The sequence below is a fragment of the Gymnoscopelus braueri genome, assembly GCF_963280865.1.
Source record: "Gymnoscopelus braueri genome assembly, chromosome: 5".
Taxonomy (NCBI): domain Eukaryota; kingdom Metazoa; phylum Chordata; class Actinopteri; order Myctophiformes; family Myctophidae; genus Gymnoscopelus; species Gymnoscopelus braueri.
Genome location: NC_137606.1, coordinates 26,906,611 through 26,929,431, shown reverse-complemented (window position 1 = coordinate 26,929,431; position 22,821 = coordinate 26,906,611). Strand labels below are relative to the sequence as shown.

At 44.1% G+C, this 22,821-nt stretch overlaps 1 protein-coding gene across 1 annotated transcript in view; it reads left to right on the top strand.

The window, feature by feature from the left end:
• slco1c1 (solute carrier organic anion transporter family, member 1C1) overlaps positions 1 to 22,821 on the top strand; it is a gene marked incomplete at its 3' end in the record, with an annotated part of 33,974 nt that overhangs the window by 5,375 nt on the left and 5,778 nt on the right. The window contains exons 2-9 of the mRNA XM_080429151.1: positions 6,846 to 6,978; positions 9,139 to 9,260; positions 9,541 to 9,687; positions 10,401 to 10,499; positions 19,465 to 19,713; positions 20,254 to 20,418; positions 21,725 to 21,920; positions 22,216 to 22,381. Of these exons, the coding sequence (XP_080285277.1) occupies positions 6,846 to 6,978; positions 9,139 to 9,260; positions 9,541 to 9,687; positions 10,401 to 10,499; positions 19,465 to 19,713; positions 20,254 to 20,418; positions 21,725 to 21,920; positions 22,216 to 22,381 (1,277 nt within the window). The remainder of the gene's footprint in view (positions 1 to 6,845; positions 6,979 to 9,138; positions 9,261 to 9,540; positions 9,688 to 10,400; positions 10,500 to 19,464; positions 19,714 to 20,253; positions 20,419 to 21,724; positions 21,921 to 22,215; positions 22,382 to 22,821) is intronic.

Below are 22,821 nucleotides of genomic sequence, written 5' to 3'. Positions count from 1 at the left end.
TTTTAAACATAAAGTTTAACTATTTAGTTATGTATAGGGTACTAGTGTTGTAATACATTTTACAAATAAACTATGTTTACTATGGTGACTACAATATTTGTTTGTTTGCTGACATGCTGTCCATTGTGTTGAAATGTGCAGTTATTAGGTAAGCTAAGCACAAAAATATTTGTCCCCCATCCTAAAGACAATACATACATGGTGCATACAGGTACGTGTGCATGAATGAGCGTGCATGATCATGCATGTGGCACATGCACAAAGGTACATAAACAGCATTATGCACTATGCATTTGCTCAAACCACCATACAAGGACGTTAGCGTGAGTGACCTTTGGCAGCTCAATTCAAAAACATGAGAGCTACTGCAATGATCCAACTCACTCTGTTCCCCTGCACGCATATGAGTCATGTTTTCAACAATGAACTCTATCAATGAACATCTTGACCAGTGCCTCAGGATTGCCACAACAGAATATACTGTATACTGACATCAGAAGGATTGCCTCATATCATGGCTGTCACTTCTCTCTCTGTATTGTCCATTTGTAAATCTTATTGTGGTATAGTAATAGCTACAACAATAATACTAATAATTTCATTTGTTTAGCATGTTTCATACTTAAATGCAACAACAGTGTGTGTGTGTGTGTGTGTGTGTGTGTGTGTGTGTGTGTGTGTGTGTGTGTGTGTGTGTGTGTGTGTGTGTGTGTGTGTGTGTGTGTGTGTGTGTGTGTGTGTTTGAACACGGAGAAAGAACATGGGAAAATGGCTACTGTGGGAGGATGAATTTCAATATGAACCACTAGCTGCTGTGTCTAAAAATCCATTACTCTTAAAGCAGACTGTAAATGGGGTGTGTGAGAGAAAGTGGAAATTAGAAACATTTATTTAAACATTTACTTTTATGTTTAATCCTAAAACATTGACAAACTTAGTGTGAAACTGCTGAGTAAAGTATTAAACCAAGTGTAACCAAAAACTTGACTAGCACAACTATTATGCTGTTTATTTTGAACATAGTGACATCAGAACTGGACTTACTGAAATATTATGGCCACAGTTTAAAATAAATCTGCTCAGGAGGCACTAATTGCTACTCTTTCAGGTGCGCTATCATTCATTCAAAGCATCATTATGCTGGTTTTCTCTTGCAGTGCTCTAAGCTGCACTTGGGTTGTAGTTGGGTAAAGGGTGTACTCGGAATTCAGAAATCAAAAGCGAGTACTGAAGCCAAAACAATGTGAGAACCACTGCCACAGCAGTACTGTCACAGAACGCATGTCCACCAAGTTTTAACCCCTTGTAACAGAGAGGACCTCTGTTACTATGTTTGCACAGCATATGGGCACTTTAGGTATTGGCACTTTATTAATTTGCACAGTCGTATTTTGCAAAGTCCTGATTTTATTGTTGGTTGAATACATTTTAACTGAACATTTGTTTTCTGTCTTGTTGAGCTGGCCACTCAGCTAATTAGTTCGACTGGGGACAGAAATGTTTGGTGGTAATCAGGATGGGCAGATCGATGCAATGTGTGTAATAGGAAGTGCAATAGAGACTTAAGTCCAATATGTATAAGAAGTGTAAGATATGTAATTGTATGGAATATTCTGTCCAGTACAATTGGGCTGGACCAAGTCAGGATGGCAAAGGGGGGTTGTGATGTGTTTTAGAGTTGCTTATGGTTGTTGTAGTAGTTAGGAAAGAATATTTTGTAGTTCAGCAAGACTTTTAATATACTTGTGGTGGTTAAGGGTATTTACAGTAAGTGTTTATGGTGGGTTTATTTATGTATTGTATGTTTAGTTATGTATTTATGGTATGCTAGATGTAGATTGCACCCCTTTGAATGGTATAGTCCAGGCTGGCTCATTAGCTAGCTGAGCAGAATATGCTTTTACTTGCCAGTTGACAAAAGTCTGAGGGTGAAGAGTTTCATGTGGTGCATTGTACCTTTTTTGTATGTTCTATGGTGAATAAATACACCTCTGGTTGCACCCAACTTCATGGCTCTGTACTGATTCCAGCCGCTAATACGGTCCCCTTCACACCCCTCAATAAATTAGTAGACTTACAGTTTTTCACAGAGGAGAGAGGCAATAAATCTCTCTCTCTCTCTCGCTCTCGCTCTCGCTCTCTCTCTCGCTCTCGCTCTCGCTCTCTCTCGCTCTCTCTCTCTCTCTCTCTTCCTCTTTCTCTCTCAGCTACTTCTACTTCTCTCTCTCAAAACTGACACAACTTTGAGGGAGCTTGTAGATCTGCTATTTAAAAAAAAATCTTGCAGTAAATTGTGAAATAATTGAGGATGTTTGAAACACTAACAACACAAATCTGGTACGGGGCTCCCTGGCACAAAGATGGGGGTTAGGGACCAAAAACAAAACATTTTCAAATGGGGGTTAGGGACCAAAACATATTAATTTGGGGGTCCATGACATAAAAATAATTGAGAACCACTGGTTAAAATCATTTTTAAATTGTGAAGCAAGTCCAAATAAGCAACTACACTTAACTACACAACCCGCAACTACCAATATTTACAAGCAACTTCACCGAAAGCCCAAATTCGCTTATAATAAGTGGACATGGCAACACTGGTTTGCAAAAATGACGTAGATGACCCTACCTTCTTTCCATATACCCTGACCCTTTATATATGAACAGAAGTGAACGCCCACATGCCAAAGGTCCTTTGATCTCGGTCTGTTGGAACGAGAGCTATCACTCCATTCAAAAACATAATTGGCACAAGGAATTACCTATCAGACTTTGCAGATTACAGAGACAGTCCCTTCAGAATTATATGTAGTACCTTACGAGACTGTGGACATCATGCACTGTGTGCACTGTACAATGTACAGTGTAAACATACGTAAACATAGTAGTTAACTAACACCCAATTGGGACAGAATTTGAACTTTATTGTCACATCACAGGTTTACAGGTGTAAAACTGTTGAAATTCGTTTTTGTGCAAGCTCCATCGTTTTTGTTATTTCCACAAAAAAGAAAGGGAAGCAGAAGAAAGGGGGGGGCCGCAAGGGGAAGAGAGATAGAGATTTACACGTTGTATCTAACCGGTGCGATACGTACCTGAGGTAAGACATAAGGTGCGTGAGCATGGCAGCAGATATATACTGCAAGTCAAGATCTATTTCCTCTTTACAAAACACAATTCTGACCAACTAGTCACCACCCAGGGCAAAGGAAGGACACAACACTGGGCAGCTTTCTTAAGTAGGTTGCTTTGAATGCTCCTAGTCCAGGGAGGAATACATGCAGACAAATACAGCTATACAGTAGGTTAACAACAGGTCAGAGCAGATCTGCAAGTCCAGGATAGAAGGTAGATGAACACGTTTTGGGTTTGTAGGTCTGCTGCTATGTTCGGCACGCCACCATTAAAGGACGAAATATAAATTGCACAGGCAGCAGACAGTGCTGGCGGATCAGGGGGAGAGAGAGAGAGAGAGAGAGAGAGAGAGAGAGAACGAGAGAACGAGAGATGCTTGACAATGGGGAACTGACATTACGCTTTAGCCTATTTTGTGCAGAACTTCCTAACTTAGCATGTTTTATAAACAACTGAACATGTGAAGTCACTCTGGACCCAGCCTCACTGCAACAGTCAGAAACCACAGGTTTCCTATCAACAGCACCTGACCTTCCACTTAATTAACAGAATGTGCTGCAGCTGCGCCTGTGAGCTGGCAGAGCCAGACCTGTCACCCCACCCACAGACGGCACCTAGATCACGCCCCCCTGCCACAACAATACAATAATAAATTAACTGAATTAACATTCATTCATGATTCGGTGGGAAGGGGGTGTGGCACCTCAGGTCGGGGTGCGGCTGCACCCTCAGCACCCCTACTTCCCGCGGCTATGCTGCTATAAATTATCATCTGCCATGAAAGAACTACAGGCCTGGTGTCAAGGTGACAAACGTAATTAATATTTGTTTTAGTTTTTTTTATCAAACAATTATCTTATAACCAGCCTGTTTCTCCGGACTAACCCAGATGTGTCACTGCTGTGTCATGGCTAAATGCACATTTTAAGCACCCAAACTCTCAAAACATATGATTTTATCAACTCAAAAAGTGCCTCCATAAAGTTACAGTATATCATACAAATATTTAGTTTTCCGGCTAGACCAGGACATTTCTATTTCTTTTCAAATCCATACTGTGTAACCGAACTATTAAAGAAAATCCCCCCCAAAAATCGAGTTCCTCTACTGAAACGGATTATGTTTTTCATTCATCATCATCATCATTATCAATCATGGCAGCCTCGAAAACGAGGATCTGTTCTCCTCATCCATTCATTTGCTCTCCTTTTGAGCTAGCTGAACTCTCCGTTTATGTGCCTGCTGGTGACTGCGGAGGCCAAGATGTGAGTAGAAGAGTCGGGGGAAGTCTGGGCAAAGAAGTATTGGAGGTGGACGGGGTAATATAAGACGTTGGTGTCTTTGTTGGCGCTTCGCTTCCGCTGGGCTGGAATAGGATCATGCAAGCTACAATCAGCTAATGTATGATTATGGAAACGTTTTATATATGCATGTCTCAATCAGAACATTTAAGCCCCTGTAGCCTGTATACAATTACAGTATATTATAGTGCACTGCGCTTTGTTAAGGGAGAGGGGTTTCAAACTACCCATTGTACACTTAATATAATTCAGTAGGGTGGTTTTCTCTTTCCCTTAGAAGGAATCATATTACTCTAAGTTCACAGTATACTGTATGTTTACAAAGCACTGCTTGCTGAACTGCCCTTGTACCTGGCCAGGCTTATGTCTGTCAGGAGCTCAAGTCATTGTACTAGATCTCAGGATAGAGTTATGTTGGCGGTTCCACCAACCAGAACAAAACTGGGAAATACTGCCTTCAGCATGTGTGCACCTTATGTATGGAATATCAGGAAAGTCTGAAGCTGGATTATCTTGTTCCCTTTGATGATTTACAAGATTATTATCAGATTTTATGCTGGAAGAAGCCATATGCAACTGAATAGCATAATGTATTATTTATGTATTGTAAAACATTTATTGATGTTTTATGTAGTATGAATTGTATGTGTCTCTGTGTGGGGCAGGGAATCATTGCAAAAGAGACTTTGTGTCCAGGTAGCTCAGTCGGTAGACCTCTTGCCTTTGGACCACAAGGTTATGGGTTCAATCCTGGGCACTGCCAACTATGAGTAGCACGGCTTGGGTGCGGGAAGACGTGTGGTACGTAATGGGGGCTGATGGTAGGTGTGGTGCTCCACCTCAGCAATCCATCTCTCAGGGGTCTGGTGTATTGTAACGGGGATAGACTCCTACGTTCTCGGCTGATACTGACAATAAAATATACATTTTCTACCTACCACGGAGCTCCGACACTACATGGGCAATTCATTAAAACGTGTGTGTTTTACCGTTGACTTGCCTGACTGTAGTTGGTGAAATAACCCAACTAAATGGAGAAGTGACATCCCGACATTTTCTGCTACTACTTCTCCAGGTTAGTATTGATATAAAATTGTTCTTGCAAGATGCTGTTTGGATATTTTTCCAAAAGTAAATACCCTATAAAAACGATACATGAGAGACACAAACATATCCGGGTATTTAAAACTCAACGGATGCGTCTGTAATGTATATACCATGCGGCCACTTAAACTTTAGATTTCCGATGCTTGACACACCGATGGAGTATATTATAGTATATTAGTATATTAGTACACTAACCAAAATCAGTGGGGACCATCCTTGGAGGAGCAGCGCCGTCTCTCAATTATCAATTTCACCCAGTGTTTGGCCTAATGGTGGTGCGTGTTGAAAGTCCATTGTGTCACTAAAATCATCCTCTGTGGTTCATGAAGTTTCACTGAACATTCCATGACAATGCATCCTGTAGTTTTTGAGCTGCCTTGTTTGGGACCAAGGTGGTGGACAGACTGATAGACAGACAGACACAGCCATCCTTAGAGCCATGTTGCTATCTGGGTTAAAAACATAAACTCCAACCTATGGGAGCATAGCATGAATTATGTGATGAATCCTATATATTCCTGTATGTTCTTGCATCTTCCCACAGTCCTCGTGGCCGTTAATGGGCAGCTAATCCAAGCAGGATATAAATTGTCATTACTGATTAATTATGTGTTCTTGGACTGTGAGTTAGTCTACATACGTTTCGTGTTGATGCTGGTCTGTGGCTGGGTCTCCCGAAAGACATTTAATCTCTGTGGAATCCGTTTAAATGGAAAAAAAAGTTTTGCAGTATTTGGAAGCATGTGGCGCTGCAACCCGATCTCCAGAGGAAACGTTCTCTTTGAACGTTTTTGAAGTTTTTGAAATTCCGTGAATAGACACGGAAAAACCCGAAATTCCGTGCATAGCCGCCTCGCATCTCCCCCATTGTGACTAAACCATGACGGAGGCGCGCAGTCACAGGCGAACTGTCACCCCGTGAAGGACCACCGAGGGATCTAAGGCGACCGAGTTGCCGTCCTGAACGGTGTGACGTTCGCCTGTGCCTACTCAGCGCCGTTTGAGTTATGTACCGATAGGCACAGAATCGTAAATTTTGTTGTGGGGACTGCTTGCGACTGGTTACGCCCACCGTGGGACTCGCCGTACATATGCACGCAATTTCGGGGTTTCTAGGCGACTATCCACGGAATGAAGTGCACTGGATCCGTGCAATGTTACGGAGATCTCTGGAGATCAGGCTGGGCACACACCATATTGCCAACACTGGTGTTCCCACACTAAAGGTGAAGCATTAAACAGAGAGCAACTAACTAATCCATTTTTGTTTATCATAGTATACTTCTCCTGCCTCTTTTCCAGGTAACCTGTTGGTGATAGCATTTGTCAGCTATTTTGGGGCAAAGCTCCATCGGCCAAAGATCATTGCCATGGGCTGTGTGCTGATGTCAATCGGCACTTTTATTATTGCCCTACCTCACTTCATCATTGGACGGTGAGTAGCAAGGCCCTTTCTATGCTTCAGTGTTGTTTAACTTAACTTAATCCTAGACCGCATTTCACAAATTAAGGAAACAGCCTCATTTTCAGATGGACGCCTATGCATTTTTGGAGTCATGCAATGTTTGGATCACATGTAGGAGACCATAAGGTCAAAACAATTATTCACCACATAAAAGGACAATGGGAACCACCATGGTAATATTTTATTCATAACATCTGTAGGACTTAATAAGATTATATATGGCCCCAAAAACGTATTCCATCTGTACAATATATCAGAGTCCATTATTGATGTTGGCGTTTAGCCACCAAAATATGAATTGTAAATCTAACATTGTACAGTATTGTATGCCGATACGGGTTCTACCACTTGATTCTCCCCAACTTTCCACGTGCTCAAGCTGTACAAAAACCGAATCATCAAAAAGACAAAAGTCATATCCAGAGAAAGCATGGACATGATGTATAGCTAAGCTGACTTAACATCACATCTGGATAACATGAAACACCAAATATATTTGATGTTGCACTGCATTTCTGCAGTTCAACAACTTATCACATTATGTGCTTTTCTCATCTGAAACATTCAGCGTCAGGAAGGTAAGGTTAAGCAGTATGCATTAGAAACATGCTATAGTGTGTTGTTGTTGAAGGATGAGCTAATCAGAGATAGGAGAACTAGGAGAAGATAGAAGAGCATGGGGAGATGGTAGAAGAGCATGGAGAGATGGTAGAGGCCCTCCACCTCTCTCAACCCAACTGACCAAGGCAGATGGCTGCCCACCCAGAACCAACTTCTCTATCTTTACCTTTCAAAATCTGGATGTGCAGTGTACTATGATTATCCTACTGTGAAATCAAATGACCTAATATTACATTAAATCTATACAAACATTATTTCCCATGTGCAATTATTCCCATGTGCAATGTTTTGCTACTACCCAGTTCTAAGCTTTAAGCTTTGCTAACAAGATAGTGTGAACAAATAAAAACTTCCTGTAAAGCAAGCTTTGTTTGCAAGGAGCAGTTACCAGCCTCACACACGCAAATTTCATGCAAGGCAAATCTAATTGTTTATTCACAGTCCCTTTAACCTTTGCTGACACATTTTGTAGCTCACTGAATTAAAATTTATGAGTCAACTGTTTGCTTTATGGGTTAACATGAATCAGTTTGTTCAGTTTGGTCACGTGAAGGTTTGTGAAAAAGTGCACAGGAAAGCATCATACCAAGACAATTTGTTTTAATGTGTAAGAGAATTTCCTTCTGAGATTACATCACATGTACAGTAGCCTGGGATCAATACCGTTTTCGGGTTTCTGATCCGGTCAGGCGGCCAGAACCCGCACAAGCCGGAACCAGGGGGGCATGTGTATCACCCCAAAATCGCGATCAAGGGCATTTTAATTTTAGGGCCTACCCAATAAAACCCTTGATGTGGCGTAGTTTAGCTTGTACAAATAGTTCGTTTGGTATATCCATCCTTTATTCCAACTCGTAGCGACTGGCGAGACTAAACTAGTTGTTATACTCGATTTAGCATTTAAATGCTAACAGGGGTAACCAAAACAAAGCGGCACCGAAAAACCGGAACCCGCACACCCGGAACCAGAGGATTCTTTGCCCCTTTTTTTTTTTCAGTAGGCGTGGCCTAGACCGGTTCACACAGGCCATCTAATAACGAATACCAGGCTTTCCTCCGATGTGGAAAGTCTGGTGGCGCGAGATTACATCGCATGTATCATATATCTATCTTGTATCTTTTCCATTGTCAACTTCTTTTTAGTTTTTATAATTTGCTCTTTAGTGAAGGGTTCTGGCTGTCTAAAACAGGCGTAATTAGAAAGAAAGCCAGAAAGCCTGGCCCATAATACAGCACCTGCAGAAACAAAACATTGTCCTGGCTATGGCTTAGTGATTCCAATTAGAATTATATGTCCATGTTTTAGCATACAGATATGCTTTTTATACATAGTGACTCTAGTTCATAGATAGTCAATCAACAGTATAGCCTCTATTGAGATCCGTAGCCAACATTCAATTTTTTTCTTCTGACCATGTTGAAAACATAGTCCAGTCGATCCAAAAACATAACTATAACAGATCATGGTTCCGCCATCACCTGGATTACTATTTGTGTTTTTATATACAGCTATGAGTTTGAAACATCAGTTCGCTCAACAGACAACTCAACCAATAAACTCTCTCCATGTCCCATGGGCTCACCGGTTGCTGTGGCCCAAGGTGACGGACTACCTGAGGTGCCAGCCTTAGGTACAGTATACGCACACGTGTGTGTGTGCGCACACGCACACGCACACACACACACACACACACACACACACACACACACACACACACACACACACACACACACACACACACACACACACCCCCCCACACACACACACACACACACACACACACACACACACACACACACACACAAACGGTACTCAAGTACCAAGTACACAAAAAGTGCCAAATTACAGAAAGCTCATCCCTCTCCTCTCCTCTCTTTGTCTCTACTCTACTCTACTCTCATCTTCTCCAGGTTGTGAAGGAGAGTCCAACCTGTCCATGTGGATCTATGTGCTTTTGGGAAATGTCCTGCGTGGGATCGGAGAAACTCCTGTTCAGCCTCTTGGGATCTCTTATATAGATGATTTTGCTTCTGAGGAGAATGCTGCATTATATGTTGGTGAGGGGAACAAAAAATTGAGAAACAGCTTCTAAAATTTTCTGGACAACTTTCCTCTCTCATAAAAGGCATTGGATCCCAAAAGTTAGTTAACAGTTGAGGGTCATGTTATATGTTTATGCTGTCGTGTATTAGTGTCATATTTTTTGTCTGTCCTGAGCACACACCAAGACAAATTGCAATCAATGTTTCATTGAACTGGTTATCATTTACTGAATATTGAATCTTGAAGGTTATACTGTAATTCCCATAGGCTGTGCCCATTTGTGAATATTTTTAACTGGGGTGAAAAAAGCAATTTATTGTTGATGGAGACCAGGGATGCCCATCATACCTTTACTAGATCGATTAAAAGATTAGTATAGAATGTTGAGATTGACATGATACTGTAGATATTTTATTCATCAACAGTATTTATTTTATTTTAAACATGCATGGGACAGCTTTTAGACTAAATTTGTAATATGCTCTTTATTACCACCCACAGTTCTACAATCAGCTGACCCAATGCTAAATGTAAGCTACTATGGTGTGTTTCTGTGTATTGTTTTTATGACTGTATGGGAATGTGTGTGTGTGTGTGTGTGTGTGTGTGTGTGTGTGTGTGTGTGTGTGTGTGTGTGTGTGTGTGTGTGTGTGTGTGTGTGTGTGTGTGGTGTGTGTGTGTGTGTGTGTGTGTGTGTGTGTGTGTGGATGCATTTATCATATCATAGGCTGCGTGCAGACAATTTCGGTCATTGGCCCTGTGTTCGGCTATCTATTGGGTTCCCTCTGTGCCAAAATCTACGTGGACATTGGATTTGTCAACATGGGTGAGTGAACATACTATGTGCATGTCTGTCCATTCTGACCTCACAACAAGAACAATATGAAAAACTGTGTCACAAACATGTTCTGGGTTTTTATTATAATGATTTTTTATAAATATTTTATAAAAAAGGCTACATTTTATACTGTGATCTTTCGTGACACAAAAAATATTGAAGGCTATTTTATAACCGATTGGTCATAATTATTAGTTAACCTGCACAATTTGCCATTCATTTATTAAGTGTATTCCATATTCCCGAAGTAAAAAGTACATAAAATTATCAGGACACTATCATCATTTATCTTAATCATTCTCATGGATTGGTCGAAATGTTGTTCTTTTAATTAATACACAGTGGGAGCATTCTTCTTCTTTAGCGTATCGTCATCAAATGTCTAACCCGCTGTCGTGCAGTCATGCCCTCGTCTCTGGTCCCACTAGGAAGAGACCCCTCCTGAAGGTGGTCTGTACAGGGGACAGGTGTTGATTATGTGGTCGGCAGGCAGTCGGCTCTAGCTCCCTGCACTCACATAAGGATAGCATAAGGATAAGGATAAGGATAATTCCTTTTAACAGGACGTTCGTGAAAGTCCTTGCGGGCTTGTTTCCAATGAGGGCCTGTGAGCAATTAGGGGTTAAGAGTCTTGCTCAGGGACAAATTTCATTTAATCGACACATATGCTGGCGTGGCCTGGAATCGTACCTGGGGCAACCAGGGCCTCTCAGACATCAAAGACTGGGTGGCCAACAATTTTTAAAGCTAAATAATGACAAAACTAAGATTCTATAGTGGGAGGATTTAAGGCTCCAGATTTATTCCTTGTTATATCTTTTGTCAGTAAAACCCTGTGAGCATGAAGCCAGAAGCACATCAAGTACACTCCAAGACTGCCTTTTATCATCTAAGGGTGCGGTCACACTGAACTTTAATTCAGCCTTTGCGGCGGATTCTGCTAATGCTTTTCAATGGGAATGTAGCAATTTTTGGGCGGAAATCCGCGAATGGCAACAAACCGCTCCGTTCCCATTGAAAAGCATTGGCATAAACTGGCGCATATAGGCAGAATCAAAGATCGGTGTGACTGCACCCTAAGAAACATCTCAAGTTAGATGCTTCCTGTCTCGGTTCATGCTTTTATTCTGAAAAACTGGTTCAGGTTACGGACACACCAGAGTTTGACTCTGCCTATGCAGCGGATTCTGCCAATGCTTTTCAATGGGAACTGAGCGGTTTGTTGCCATTGCGCCTCTTTCGACTCCGTTCCCAAGCATTGGCAGAATCCACCGCATAGGCAGAATCAAACTCTGGTGTGTCGGTACCCTCATGCTTTTATTTCTAGTAGACTAGATTGTTGTAATGATCAACATTACAACAATCTCCATCTTTGATGGATTGACAAAGCAGGTGTTAAATAAACTCCAGCTTGTTCAGAATGCTACACTGCCAAAGTTTTAACTAAAACCAAAACATTTTAACATATCACTCCTATTTTATCTTCTCTTCACTGCCTCCCAGTGAAACAAAGAATTGATTTTAAAGTGCTTCTTAATGTTTTTAAATATCAATGGTTTAGGTCCTTCCTATGTTTCTGACGTGTTTACTCCAGACCATACGCACCAACCAGATCCCGTAGATCATCAGATCAGGTCTCCTCTCTAAACGCAGAATAAACTCTAAATCAGGTTATGGTTCCACTCTGTGGAATTCTATACCAGTTGATCTAAGATCTGCAACAGGGTCCTTCCTCTTTTATTAGTTATCAATGTTTGCCAGACCCAAGGGGTCGGCCTACATGAGGCTTTGTCCCATTTCGTCCATACATGGGCATAAAAGTATGTCCATCATGTCCCTTTTTTTGACCATATATGTGTCAGGACTCTTGAAAACCAGGTAAGGATCCAATATGCAGAATAACAGGACTCAGGAAACGAGGAATAAACGTAATGGTACTTTTACTGAAGAACTTAGGTTCACCTTACAACAAGGGAAGTGTCATTCGGACACATAAAGCAAACGGATAATACAGCAACCAAACAGGCAAACACAGGGTCTATATATAGACTAAGCACTGAATGGGGAATGGGAACAGGTGAGGAGAATACACAGGTGAAACCAAGTAGTCATCAGGGCACTGGGCGAATGGGTGTGTTGGCACAGACTAGGCAGAGGCAGAGGATGTGACAGGACCCCCCCTCCTACGGACGGCTCCTGACGTCCCCTTAGGCGACTCCGGATGCTGACGGTGGAAGTCAGCAATCAGGGAGGGGTCGAAGATGTTCCGACTAGGAACCCAGCAGCGCTCCTCGGGACCATACCCCTCCCAGTCAACAAGGTATTGACGGCCCCTGCCCCAGCGACGCACCTTCAACAGGCGGCGGACGGTGTAGGTGGCATGACCATCGAGAAGGCGAGGAGGAGGGGGCGCTTTTGTGGGAGGCGCCAGAGGGGAGGAGGAAACTGGCTTGAGTTGAGAGACATGGAACGTAGGGTGCACCCGAAGGGTCTTGGGGAGTTTGAGGCGAACGGCTACTGGGTTGATGATGCGTGTGATCTTGAAAGGGCCAACGTAACGTGGGGACAATTTTCGGGACTCCACTCGCAGGGGCAAATCCCGGGTAGAAAGCCAAACCTCCTGTCCGAGTTGGTAGCGAGGAGCAGGCTGCCTGTGCCGGTCAGCTTGTTTCCGGTTCCTTGCAGCTGTCCGCAGGAGAGAGGACCGGGCTCTCCTCCAGGTGCGACGGCAACGGCGGACAAAGTCTTGAACTGACGGGACCTCAACCTCTCTCTCCTGCTCCGGAAACAGCGGGGGTTGATAGCCCAGAGCACACTCGAATGGGGACAGGCCAGTAGAGGAGCAAGGAAGGGTGTTGTGGGAGTACTCCACCCAGGCCAGTTGACCGCACCAAGAGGAGGGATTATCTGACACCAGGCAGCGGAGTGCGACCTCCAGGTCTTGATTCACACGCTCCGTCTGGCCATTTGACTGGGGATGAAAACCTGACGAGAGGCTGGCAGAAGCTCCCAAGAGAGAACAGAAGGCCCTCCAGAACCTAGAGGAGAACTGGGGTCCCCGGTCCGAAACCACATCCAGGGGTAACCCGTGCAACCTGAAGACATGGTCGATCATGAGCTGGGCCGTTTCCTTGGCAGAGGGGAGCTTAGACACAGGGACAAAGTGGGCCATCTTCGAGAAACGGTCCACGATGGTGAGGATGACCGTCTTGCCCTCAGAAGGGGGAAGCCCAGAGACAAAGTCAATAGAGATATGGGACCAGGGGCGACGTGGCACCGGCAGGGGTTGGAGTAACCCAGAGGGTCTGAGGTTGGGGGTCTTGTTGCGAGCACAGACAGCACAAGCCCGGACAAAGGAGTGAGTGTCGGCCACCATGGACGGCCACCAGAAGCGTTGCCGGAGGAGAGCCAGGGTGCGTCGAACGCCAGGGTGGCAAGCGAGATTGGAAGAATGGGACCACTGGAGTACCTCGGAACGAGCGGCCACAGGGACGAACAGGCAGGATGGCGGGCCACCACCCGGGTCAGGGTCCTGCTGAAGCGCTTGTCGAACGATGGTCTCTATCTCCCAGGTAACGGGCGCTATAACCAGAGCACTCGGAATAATGGGACCTGGATCCGGGTCCTTCTCAGAAGGGTCAAACTGGCGGGAGAGTGCGTCAGGCTTCAGGTTCTTGGAACCCGGGCGATAGGAAAGGGTGAAGCGGAAACGGTCAAAAAACAGAGCCCACCGGGCCTGTCTGGAATTGAGTCTCTTGGCCGACTGAATATAAGCTAAATTCTTGTGGTCAGTCCAGATCACAAAAGGATGTTCCGCTCCCTCCAACCAGTGCCGCCATTCCTCTAGCGCCTCCTTGACCGCCAGCAGCTCCCGGTTCCCGATGTCATAGTTGCGTTCTGCCGAATCCAGCTTCTTAGAGAAAAAGGCACAGGGATGGAGCCTCTTCCCCTTGGGAGGACATTGCGAGAGCACTGCGCCAATCCCCACATCAGAGGCGTCGACCTCTACCACAAAGGGCAAAGAAGGATCCGGGTGGGTCAGAATGGGGGCAGAAGAGAAGCTCCGCTTCAGCCCACTGAAAGCCCGCTCCGCCTCGGGGGTCCAACGGAAGCGGGTAGCAGGCCCGGCAGTGAGGGCGTGGAGAGGCGCTGTCACCTTGCTGTAGTCCCGAATAAAACATCTGTAGAAGTTAGCAAAGCCCAAGAATCTTTGTAATTGTTTCGGGGTGGTGGGTTGGGGCCAGTCAGCCACTGCCTTGACTTTAGCCGGGTCCATGGTCACCCCATCAGTGGTAATGATGTAGCCCAGGAAGGTGAGGGTGGACACATGGAAGTCGCACTTCTCCGCCTTGACATAGAGCTGGTTCTCCAGGAGACGGCGCAGCACTCTCTGCACATGTTGGATGTGTTCCTCCCGTGACCTAGAAAATATGAGTATGTCATCCAGGTACACAAACACAAAACGATTCAACATGTCCCTCAGTACATCATTCACTAGAGCCTGGAAGACAGCAGGGGCATTAGTGAGGCCGAACGGCATGACCAAATACTCATAATGACCATTAGGGGTGTTGAACGCCGTCTTCCATTCGTCCCCTTCCCTAATGCGTATCAAATTATAAGCATTTCTGAGGTCAAGCTTGGTAAAAAACTTAGCTCCACGTAAACGGTCAAAAGATGAGGACATAAGGGGTAAGGGGTAACGATTCCTTACCGTGATGCGATTTAGACCTCTATAGTCAATGCAGGGCCTCAAGCCGCCATCCTTCTTTCCGACGAAGAAAAACCCAGCTCCTGCTGGGGACGTGGATGGCCTGATGAACCCTGCTGTGAGGGCCTCGTCAATGTAGCTCTCCATGGCCGCCACTTCAGGACCCGAGAGAGAGTAGAGCCTCCCACGAGGTGGAAACGTCCCTGGCAGCAAGTCAATACCACAGTCATAGGGCCTATGTGGGGGCAGTGTGGACGCCACACGTTGTTTGGAGAAGACCAGGTTGAGGTCAGAATACTCGGGAGGGACCCCAGAACATTCGGGTGGTTCGGGGCCCCCAGACGAAGGACCAGGCCCTGGAGACTGAGGCGCACTAGCTGCAGAGCGTAGACACTGGGAATGACAGGAACGGCCCCACTCCAATATGGTCCCGGACGGCCAGTCGATGTGGGGGTTGTGGTGCACCAGCCACGGATGCCCCAGAATGAGCGGCAGCTCAGGGGAGTCAATAAGGTGAAGTTGAATATTCTCACAGTGGTTCCCAGACAAGCGTAGGCTCAGAGGTTCAGTGAGATGCTGAACCACGCCCCTTCCCAGAGGACGTCCATCCAGTGCAGTGATACGTTGGGGGTGATCTAACTTAAAATAAGGTGTCTCGTGACAGAGAGCAAAAGAACTGTCCAAAAAACACCCTGCTGCCCCCGAATCAATGAGGGCAGTGACTTGCTGCTTTTGGCCCCCCCAGGACAAAACGGCAGGCATTTTAAAGCAAGAAGAAGATGGGGAGGATGAAACGATATGGCTCACCAGTAATTCCCCATTTACTGTTGAGCCGCCCCATTTCCCTCTCTCTCTGGGCATGAAATACGGAAATGGCCTGGCTTACCGCAATACATGCATAACCTCTCAGCTATCCTTCTCTCCCTCTCCCTGGTAGAAATCTTGGTGCGTCCCAATTGCATAGGCTCCTCTGTAGACAGGGAATCGGCAGCTGTTGATGACGTCGGGACCATTCGGGAGGAGTCGGGAGCACTCGGCCCCACTCGGAAACGTTCGGCTGAACCCGGCGCTCTGCTCCACTGCCTCTGTCTCCTGCGCTCACGGAAGCGATTATCCACTTGAATGGCCAAGGTAACAAGGGAATCCAACCCCTCACTAAACTCACGGGAAACTAACTCATCCTGGACCTCATCCGAGAGCCCGTGAAGAAAAGTAGGAATTAACGCCACCTCCGTCCACTCACTCTCCGCGGCCAAGACACGGAACTCGATCGCGTAGTCAGCGACACTGTTGCGTCCTTGTCGGAGATGCAGCAGACGAGTCGCCGCGTCTCTCCCCCTCACTGGGTGATCGAAAATCCTCTTCATCTCCTCAATGAAAAGGTCATAGTCGGCACACAAGGGGGATTGTTTCTCCAGCAGCGCATTAGCCCAGACGAGCGCTCGGCCAGATAACAAAGTCATAATATATGCCACCATGGCACCGTCAGTGGTGAAGACAGATGGCTGGAGGGTGAAAATCAAAGTGCACTGTGATATGAAACCACGGCAGGTATCGGCCCCTCCACTATACCTCTCCGGGTGTTGAACACGAGGCTCCCTGGGTGTGACGACTGGTCCCTGGGGACCCCCGGCCACGGCCTGTGCCAGGACCCCAGGCGGAGCAGCAGCGGGGGGAGTGACGGTGAAGTTCTGGACGGCGACAATCAGCTGAGTGAGGCGATCGTTCATCTGGGTCAGAAGATTTTCGTGCTGGCCCAAAAGCTGTCCTTGTAGGGCAACAGCACCTTGTAGCTGAATAAAATCCGCTGGATCCATCTTGAAGGCTGTATTATTCTGTCAGGACTCTTGAAAACCAGGTAAGGATCCAATATGCAGAATAACAGGACTCAGGAAACGAGGAATAAACGTAATGGTACTTTTACTGAAGAACTTAGGTTCACCTTACAACAAGGGAAGTGTCATTCGGACACATAAAGCAAACGGATAATACAGCAACCAAACAGGCAAACACAGGGTCTATATATAGACTAAGCACTGAATGGGGAATGGGAACAGGTGAGGAGAATACACAGGTGAAACCAAGTAGTCATCAGGGCACTGGGCGAATGGGTGTGTTGGCACAGACTAGGCAGAGGCAGAGGATGTGACAATATGGACACATTCTGGGTCTGGCAGAACCGGGTCTCCTGGTCTTGTTTTTACTGTCTCTGTATTTAAATTGGCTAATGGGAGGGCGGGCGGGCAGGCCGGACGGCAGGCGGGTGTACCTCTGACGTCACTCTGACTCAGCCATAACCAAATAAGGAGTTCCTAATGCAGCTACGCCCAAATATGGAGTGTGTTCTCTAACCTCAATGTGTCGTCAAGGCATCAGCGGCAAACAAATCAGTCAGCTCCATATAGGGTGCGTTCGGAAATACAGCACTGAGCGCACTGGCCAATACAAACTAATAGGCGAGTGCGCTCCGGTGCGCAATTTCCGAACGCACCCATATATACACAGACAGACGGGTACCACGGATACTCTGACAAAGCCCCCGACATTATGACTCAGAAATATTGGTTGGATCGGCAGTGTGACGTAGTTGTGAGGGCCACATGGCGGCCCGAACTTCTATTGTAATTTATGTGTATTTTGTGACATTGTTAACCCTATTCTTCTCTTTTTATTTTGAAGCACATTGTGCTATATCCATCAATTTGACTTGAGTTGAATGTGCATGTATTATCCTTGGACTGTGAAGCATGAAGTCAACCATGAAACATCTACAAAGTAGAAAATCACATTTTGGACAGTACTAACATCCGTTACGTGCATTGGAATGCTCATTATGTACAGTATTATACAGTATACTGTATATATATATACTGGCTGCTGATACACCTGATGACCGGTCATGGTTGGATAATGTCATGAAACAACAATGTTGGTTCATGATGGTAATTTGTTTATCACATGCCCATGGCCTTATTTATTCACAGAGACAATGAGAAAATTTCATTTTTATAAAAGTTAACATTAAATGAAGCATAGCGTTAGTTCATGCAGGACACGGAAGTCTTTTCAGTCTATCAGTCAGCTGATGTGATGAACATCAGCTTTCTATTCCCCATTCACAGCGCTGCTGGTCATTGCGTCACACATTCATACTCCAATCACAGCTCACGCATTTGCAAAGAGGTTCCTTTAAATACGGCTTCATATTCACTAGGTCTCTCCAGGTCTTGCTGACTGATTCATTTCCACTAGCTACCTCCTCCACCCCAACCTCCACCTTTTGATTAGAGTCTGGTATAGGCTCAAATACTTGTGATTATCACTTATATCTGCTAATTCAAACTAATATGTCAATGTATTGCTTATTGTTGATACTGTATCCCTATGGGGGTTTTGCTTAGCATTCCCTGATTTTGCTTAACAAAATTCAGGGAATATCTCCATGAGCGGAGCCTTTAACACCAAGCTTAACTGTATTCCATTTGTTGCAATAAATGGTTAAACCGATTCAGCTGCATTCCAACCATCTTGAATCTTGAGAAGTCATAACAAAAATGAAGCATAGCGTTAGTTCATGCAGGACACGGAAGTCTTGCACGTCGCCTCATACTGACCAAACCGATATGCTTACTTTTAACCACCACTTTCAGAGGGCAGGACATATTTTTGAAGAGCAATGCACAAACCTTCCATCTAATCTGGGGCTCGCCCAGGTGCGCACATCAGTAGTGTCCACAATAAACTACTACTCAGTGAACAAACATGGCGACAGCAGCAATAACGTTACGCCACGGAATGTTTTTGATGTGTGTCGTGTTTGTTTATTGTGCAGTGCACATAGCAATGTTTTAATACATTTCTCTTCCAATATTAATGATAGATTGTTGACAGAGCTCATTTTTGTTTGCAACCAGTCTGAAAAACACAGACGGATTCTGTTAAGCCATGCCCCAGTGAGTGAGTTGCTCTCTCATTCAAATGAGATTTTCATACTTCCATTCAGAGTGGAGCAAGATTGGAGGGCTGGCTACGCGAGAGCTGACAGCCATTGTCTTACCTTTCCGAATGATCCTAAACTGTGAAATATAGTGACATTATATCTCAATCAGTTAGCTTGGATATACCTTATCCTAGTCCAAATGGACAATGATCCATTTTAACGAACATTACCTTAACACTGAGTATTGTACTGTATACTAACTTCTTCTTCTTTTTTCTTCTTTTTTCATTCAATTTTACCAGAAACCATTACCATTACCTCGGCAGATGCACGCTGGGTAGGGGCTTGGTGGCTGGGCTACCTCATAGCTGGGGTCATCACTCTACTCTCTGCCATCCCATTCTGGTTCCTACCCCGCTCTCTACCTCTACCAGGGCATCGGGGCCCAGCACAGTGCATGCCAGAGCAAACAAGCTTTATCAAGGACTCCTCTCTCCTGGATCATAAGTATCCGGCAGATGAGCCTACGAACTTCATGGAAATGGCCAAAGGTATGGAGTAGGGTTAGGGTTAGGGTTAGGGAGTAGGGAGGTGTTGTGTTAATTGAAAATAAAGTACCTGTTCCTTGGAGAAGTGATGTGCCTACAATGACAATTCACCCTCTCAACGAAATCCATGTCATTCCTTTGCTCCTGGACAGTTCCAATTTGTACACATAAATACATTTTCAGCAAATCTAACAAAAGAAAAAAACTAAAGATCAGAGATTCAAGATAATTTTATTACATCACATTATACAAGTACTGTATAAGAGAGTACGATTATTTAGTCTGATTAATGCTTTCAGACGCATGTACAGTACTGTACAGTAATAATTAATAGGACAGGGTTCTTTGTTGTGATTTTTTTGGTGATGTGAACAATACTCATACTAGTGTATACTAGTATATACTAAACTAGACATAACAGCATAAAGTACTACAGTATATACTGTACTCTATAATAACAGTCTACTGCATAAGCTGGGTTTTAGTCGTAATGTAGAAGAGTAGAAGAGTATTTACGTATGTGACATTTGTTTCCCCCCACAGACTTCATTCCAACCCTGCGGACTCTGTTGGGAAACCCTGTGTACTTGATCTATCTGTGTGTGACCATCACCCAGCTGAACTCCCTCATTGGAATGGTCACCTACAAACCCAAGTACATTGAACAGCACTTCGGACAGTCTGCCTCGAAAGCCAACTTCCTGATGGGTATATCACACGTGCTATACACTATACATATTGTACTATGTTACATTGAGAGTGCTATAATATTGGAAGGTAAAATTGTTTCATACCGTATTTTGTTGCAGTTACTAGAATGAAATACACAGCATGTATGGTATGAAACAATTTTGCTACAATGTAGTAGTTTTGTAGCTCCTTCCCTGAATATTGAATGGGAAAACGTGTCTTGATTGTGTCCTTATATTATCATCCCTTTACCCAAGTACAGCTCAAGTGGTGTTAGGAGGTTTTTGACCATTAATGTGTAGATAGACAAACCACCTAACTCCACAAGTTGGAGTTAGGTGGCTTGTCTGACAGTTTGAGGATGGAGTAAGGAGGTTTAGTCAGAAGCCCTTTTTTAATACTTTTCATTGGTTCAATTTCGATATTTGTAAAGCCTACACACAGCCGTAAAGGGTGTTCAATAGCACTGATTAATTTAAAAAAAAGAAAAAGTTGAAAAATGGAGATGCCTGCCCGACAGCAACGATATGGTATTGGCCAGAGTTTGTATAGGCTGTCATTATGTGATCCAGGATGAGATGTCCCCAGTTTGGTAGGACAGGAAGTCTCTGTATTTATGAAGTATGTCACCGAGGCTGTCAACCATTCCTGTATTGCTGTATGATTAGTATTTCTTTAAACATTACATTTTTAATTCATGCTAAGAGCAGAGAAACTTGGGTAATATGGAATTAATCACACTGCTCAATTAGTGGATTGTAATGGTTATAAATCGTAATGGTTGCTTTTGGAAACTGAAATCTGTTGTGGTATGATTACTTGTCAAATTCTGTTAGCCAAAATATCTATACATTTTTTCTAAATAATTTGCAAATGGCTAAAAACGGCTAAAATGCAAATGGCTAAAAACAAATGATGAATCCTCAAAATGAGGCCTCAGCATAATTTACCCCCTCCCCTTTGCCCTGCAAGACTAACTAACAAAGCCTAAAGGCGGTTACACACCGGCGAATATGCGAATATACGCAAAATTCGGACTCGTTCCGAATAATTAAAAGACGCTTTTTCGCTCCGCGAAACTGATGTGGACTCTTGCATTGACTTTATAAGGTTTTTAAAAAAAGCGTATTTATTCGCATGAAGAATTCGCCCCGGTGTGTAAGGACCTTTACAACTTTAAAGTTCATACTCTTACCATTTGAGAATGAAATTAAATGTCTTCAGCAATTCAACAGGTCTCACGATACTCATTCAACATGCTGGTAAGTCGAGGGCAATGCTAGATCAAATTGATATCCTGTTTTGTTCTTTATGTTTATCTCAGGTGTGATCAATATCCCTGCTGTAGCACTAGGGATGTTTTCTGGTGGTCTGTTAATGAAGAGGCTGAAGCTGAGCATCATGGGAGCAGCCAAGTTTGCCTTTGGCACTTCCCTGATTGGTTACTTCCTGTCTCTCTTCTTCTTTGCAATGAGCTGCGAGAATGCCAAAGTAGCCGGTGTGACGATGTCATATAATAGGTGAGACACACAGCCACATGATGAAAATACGATTTTTTCCCCCTCCTTTTATGCCTTTTGATGATAATAATCGTAATTAAATAATGACACAAAAAGATTAATATGTAATTTGTTAATTGATAATTTGAAACGTTGCTCAAGTGAACCTTGACTTGACTGAGCATAGTCATATTTTGTTCCCCAAATAATTGACTTATCATTGCTAATTACTAATCATTGCATTTACAGTATTTGTGGAAATAGCCTCCACCCTTCCCCATACAAACCTCTCTCTCTCTCTGTGTGTTTCTACCAGGATAATTAACATTTCATATGATGATCACTCAGTATTTGCTGCTTGCAACTCAGACTGTGTATGTTCGGGGAGTGACTGGGATCCAGTATGTGGAAAGAATGGGATCACATATGTCTCTCCTTGTCTTGCTGGCTGCACAAGTTCATCAGGTTCTGGGAAAAAAACTGTAAGTTGACACAGTGCCTTGTTTATTCTTTGATAGCATTAATATGGCCATCCTAGGGCAATTGTGAACACTGAAGTGCACCTAAATATTCAGTTGGAAGTTGGATCAGATTTTAGCAAGTCAAAAGTCTATATCTAATGGGCAGATGTACATCTAGCATGTACTGTACCAGGATGACTTCAAACCTGATTATTTCCCTTTTACATTTAGAAGCTAGACAAAAAGAGATGGGATGTCAACTCTATTCTTGACCTTCAGTGGCTAGTTGGTGGAAAAATGGAATGCAATGCTAGCATATTCATGGAGGATTCTTCTCCGATTTTTGCCTAATCATGATTAACTCCTAATTTCATGGATTGATTCTTTCTAAATTCATGTTGTTATTTATTCTGGTAAAAGCCACCTGACTGAGGAATCATTGTCATGTGATCTCCCAACTA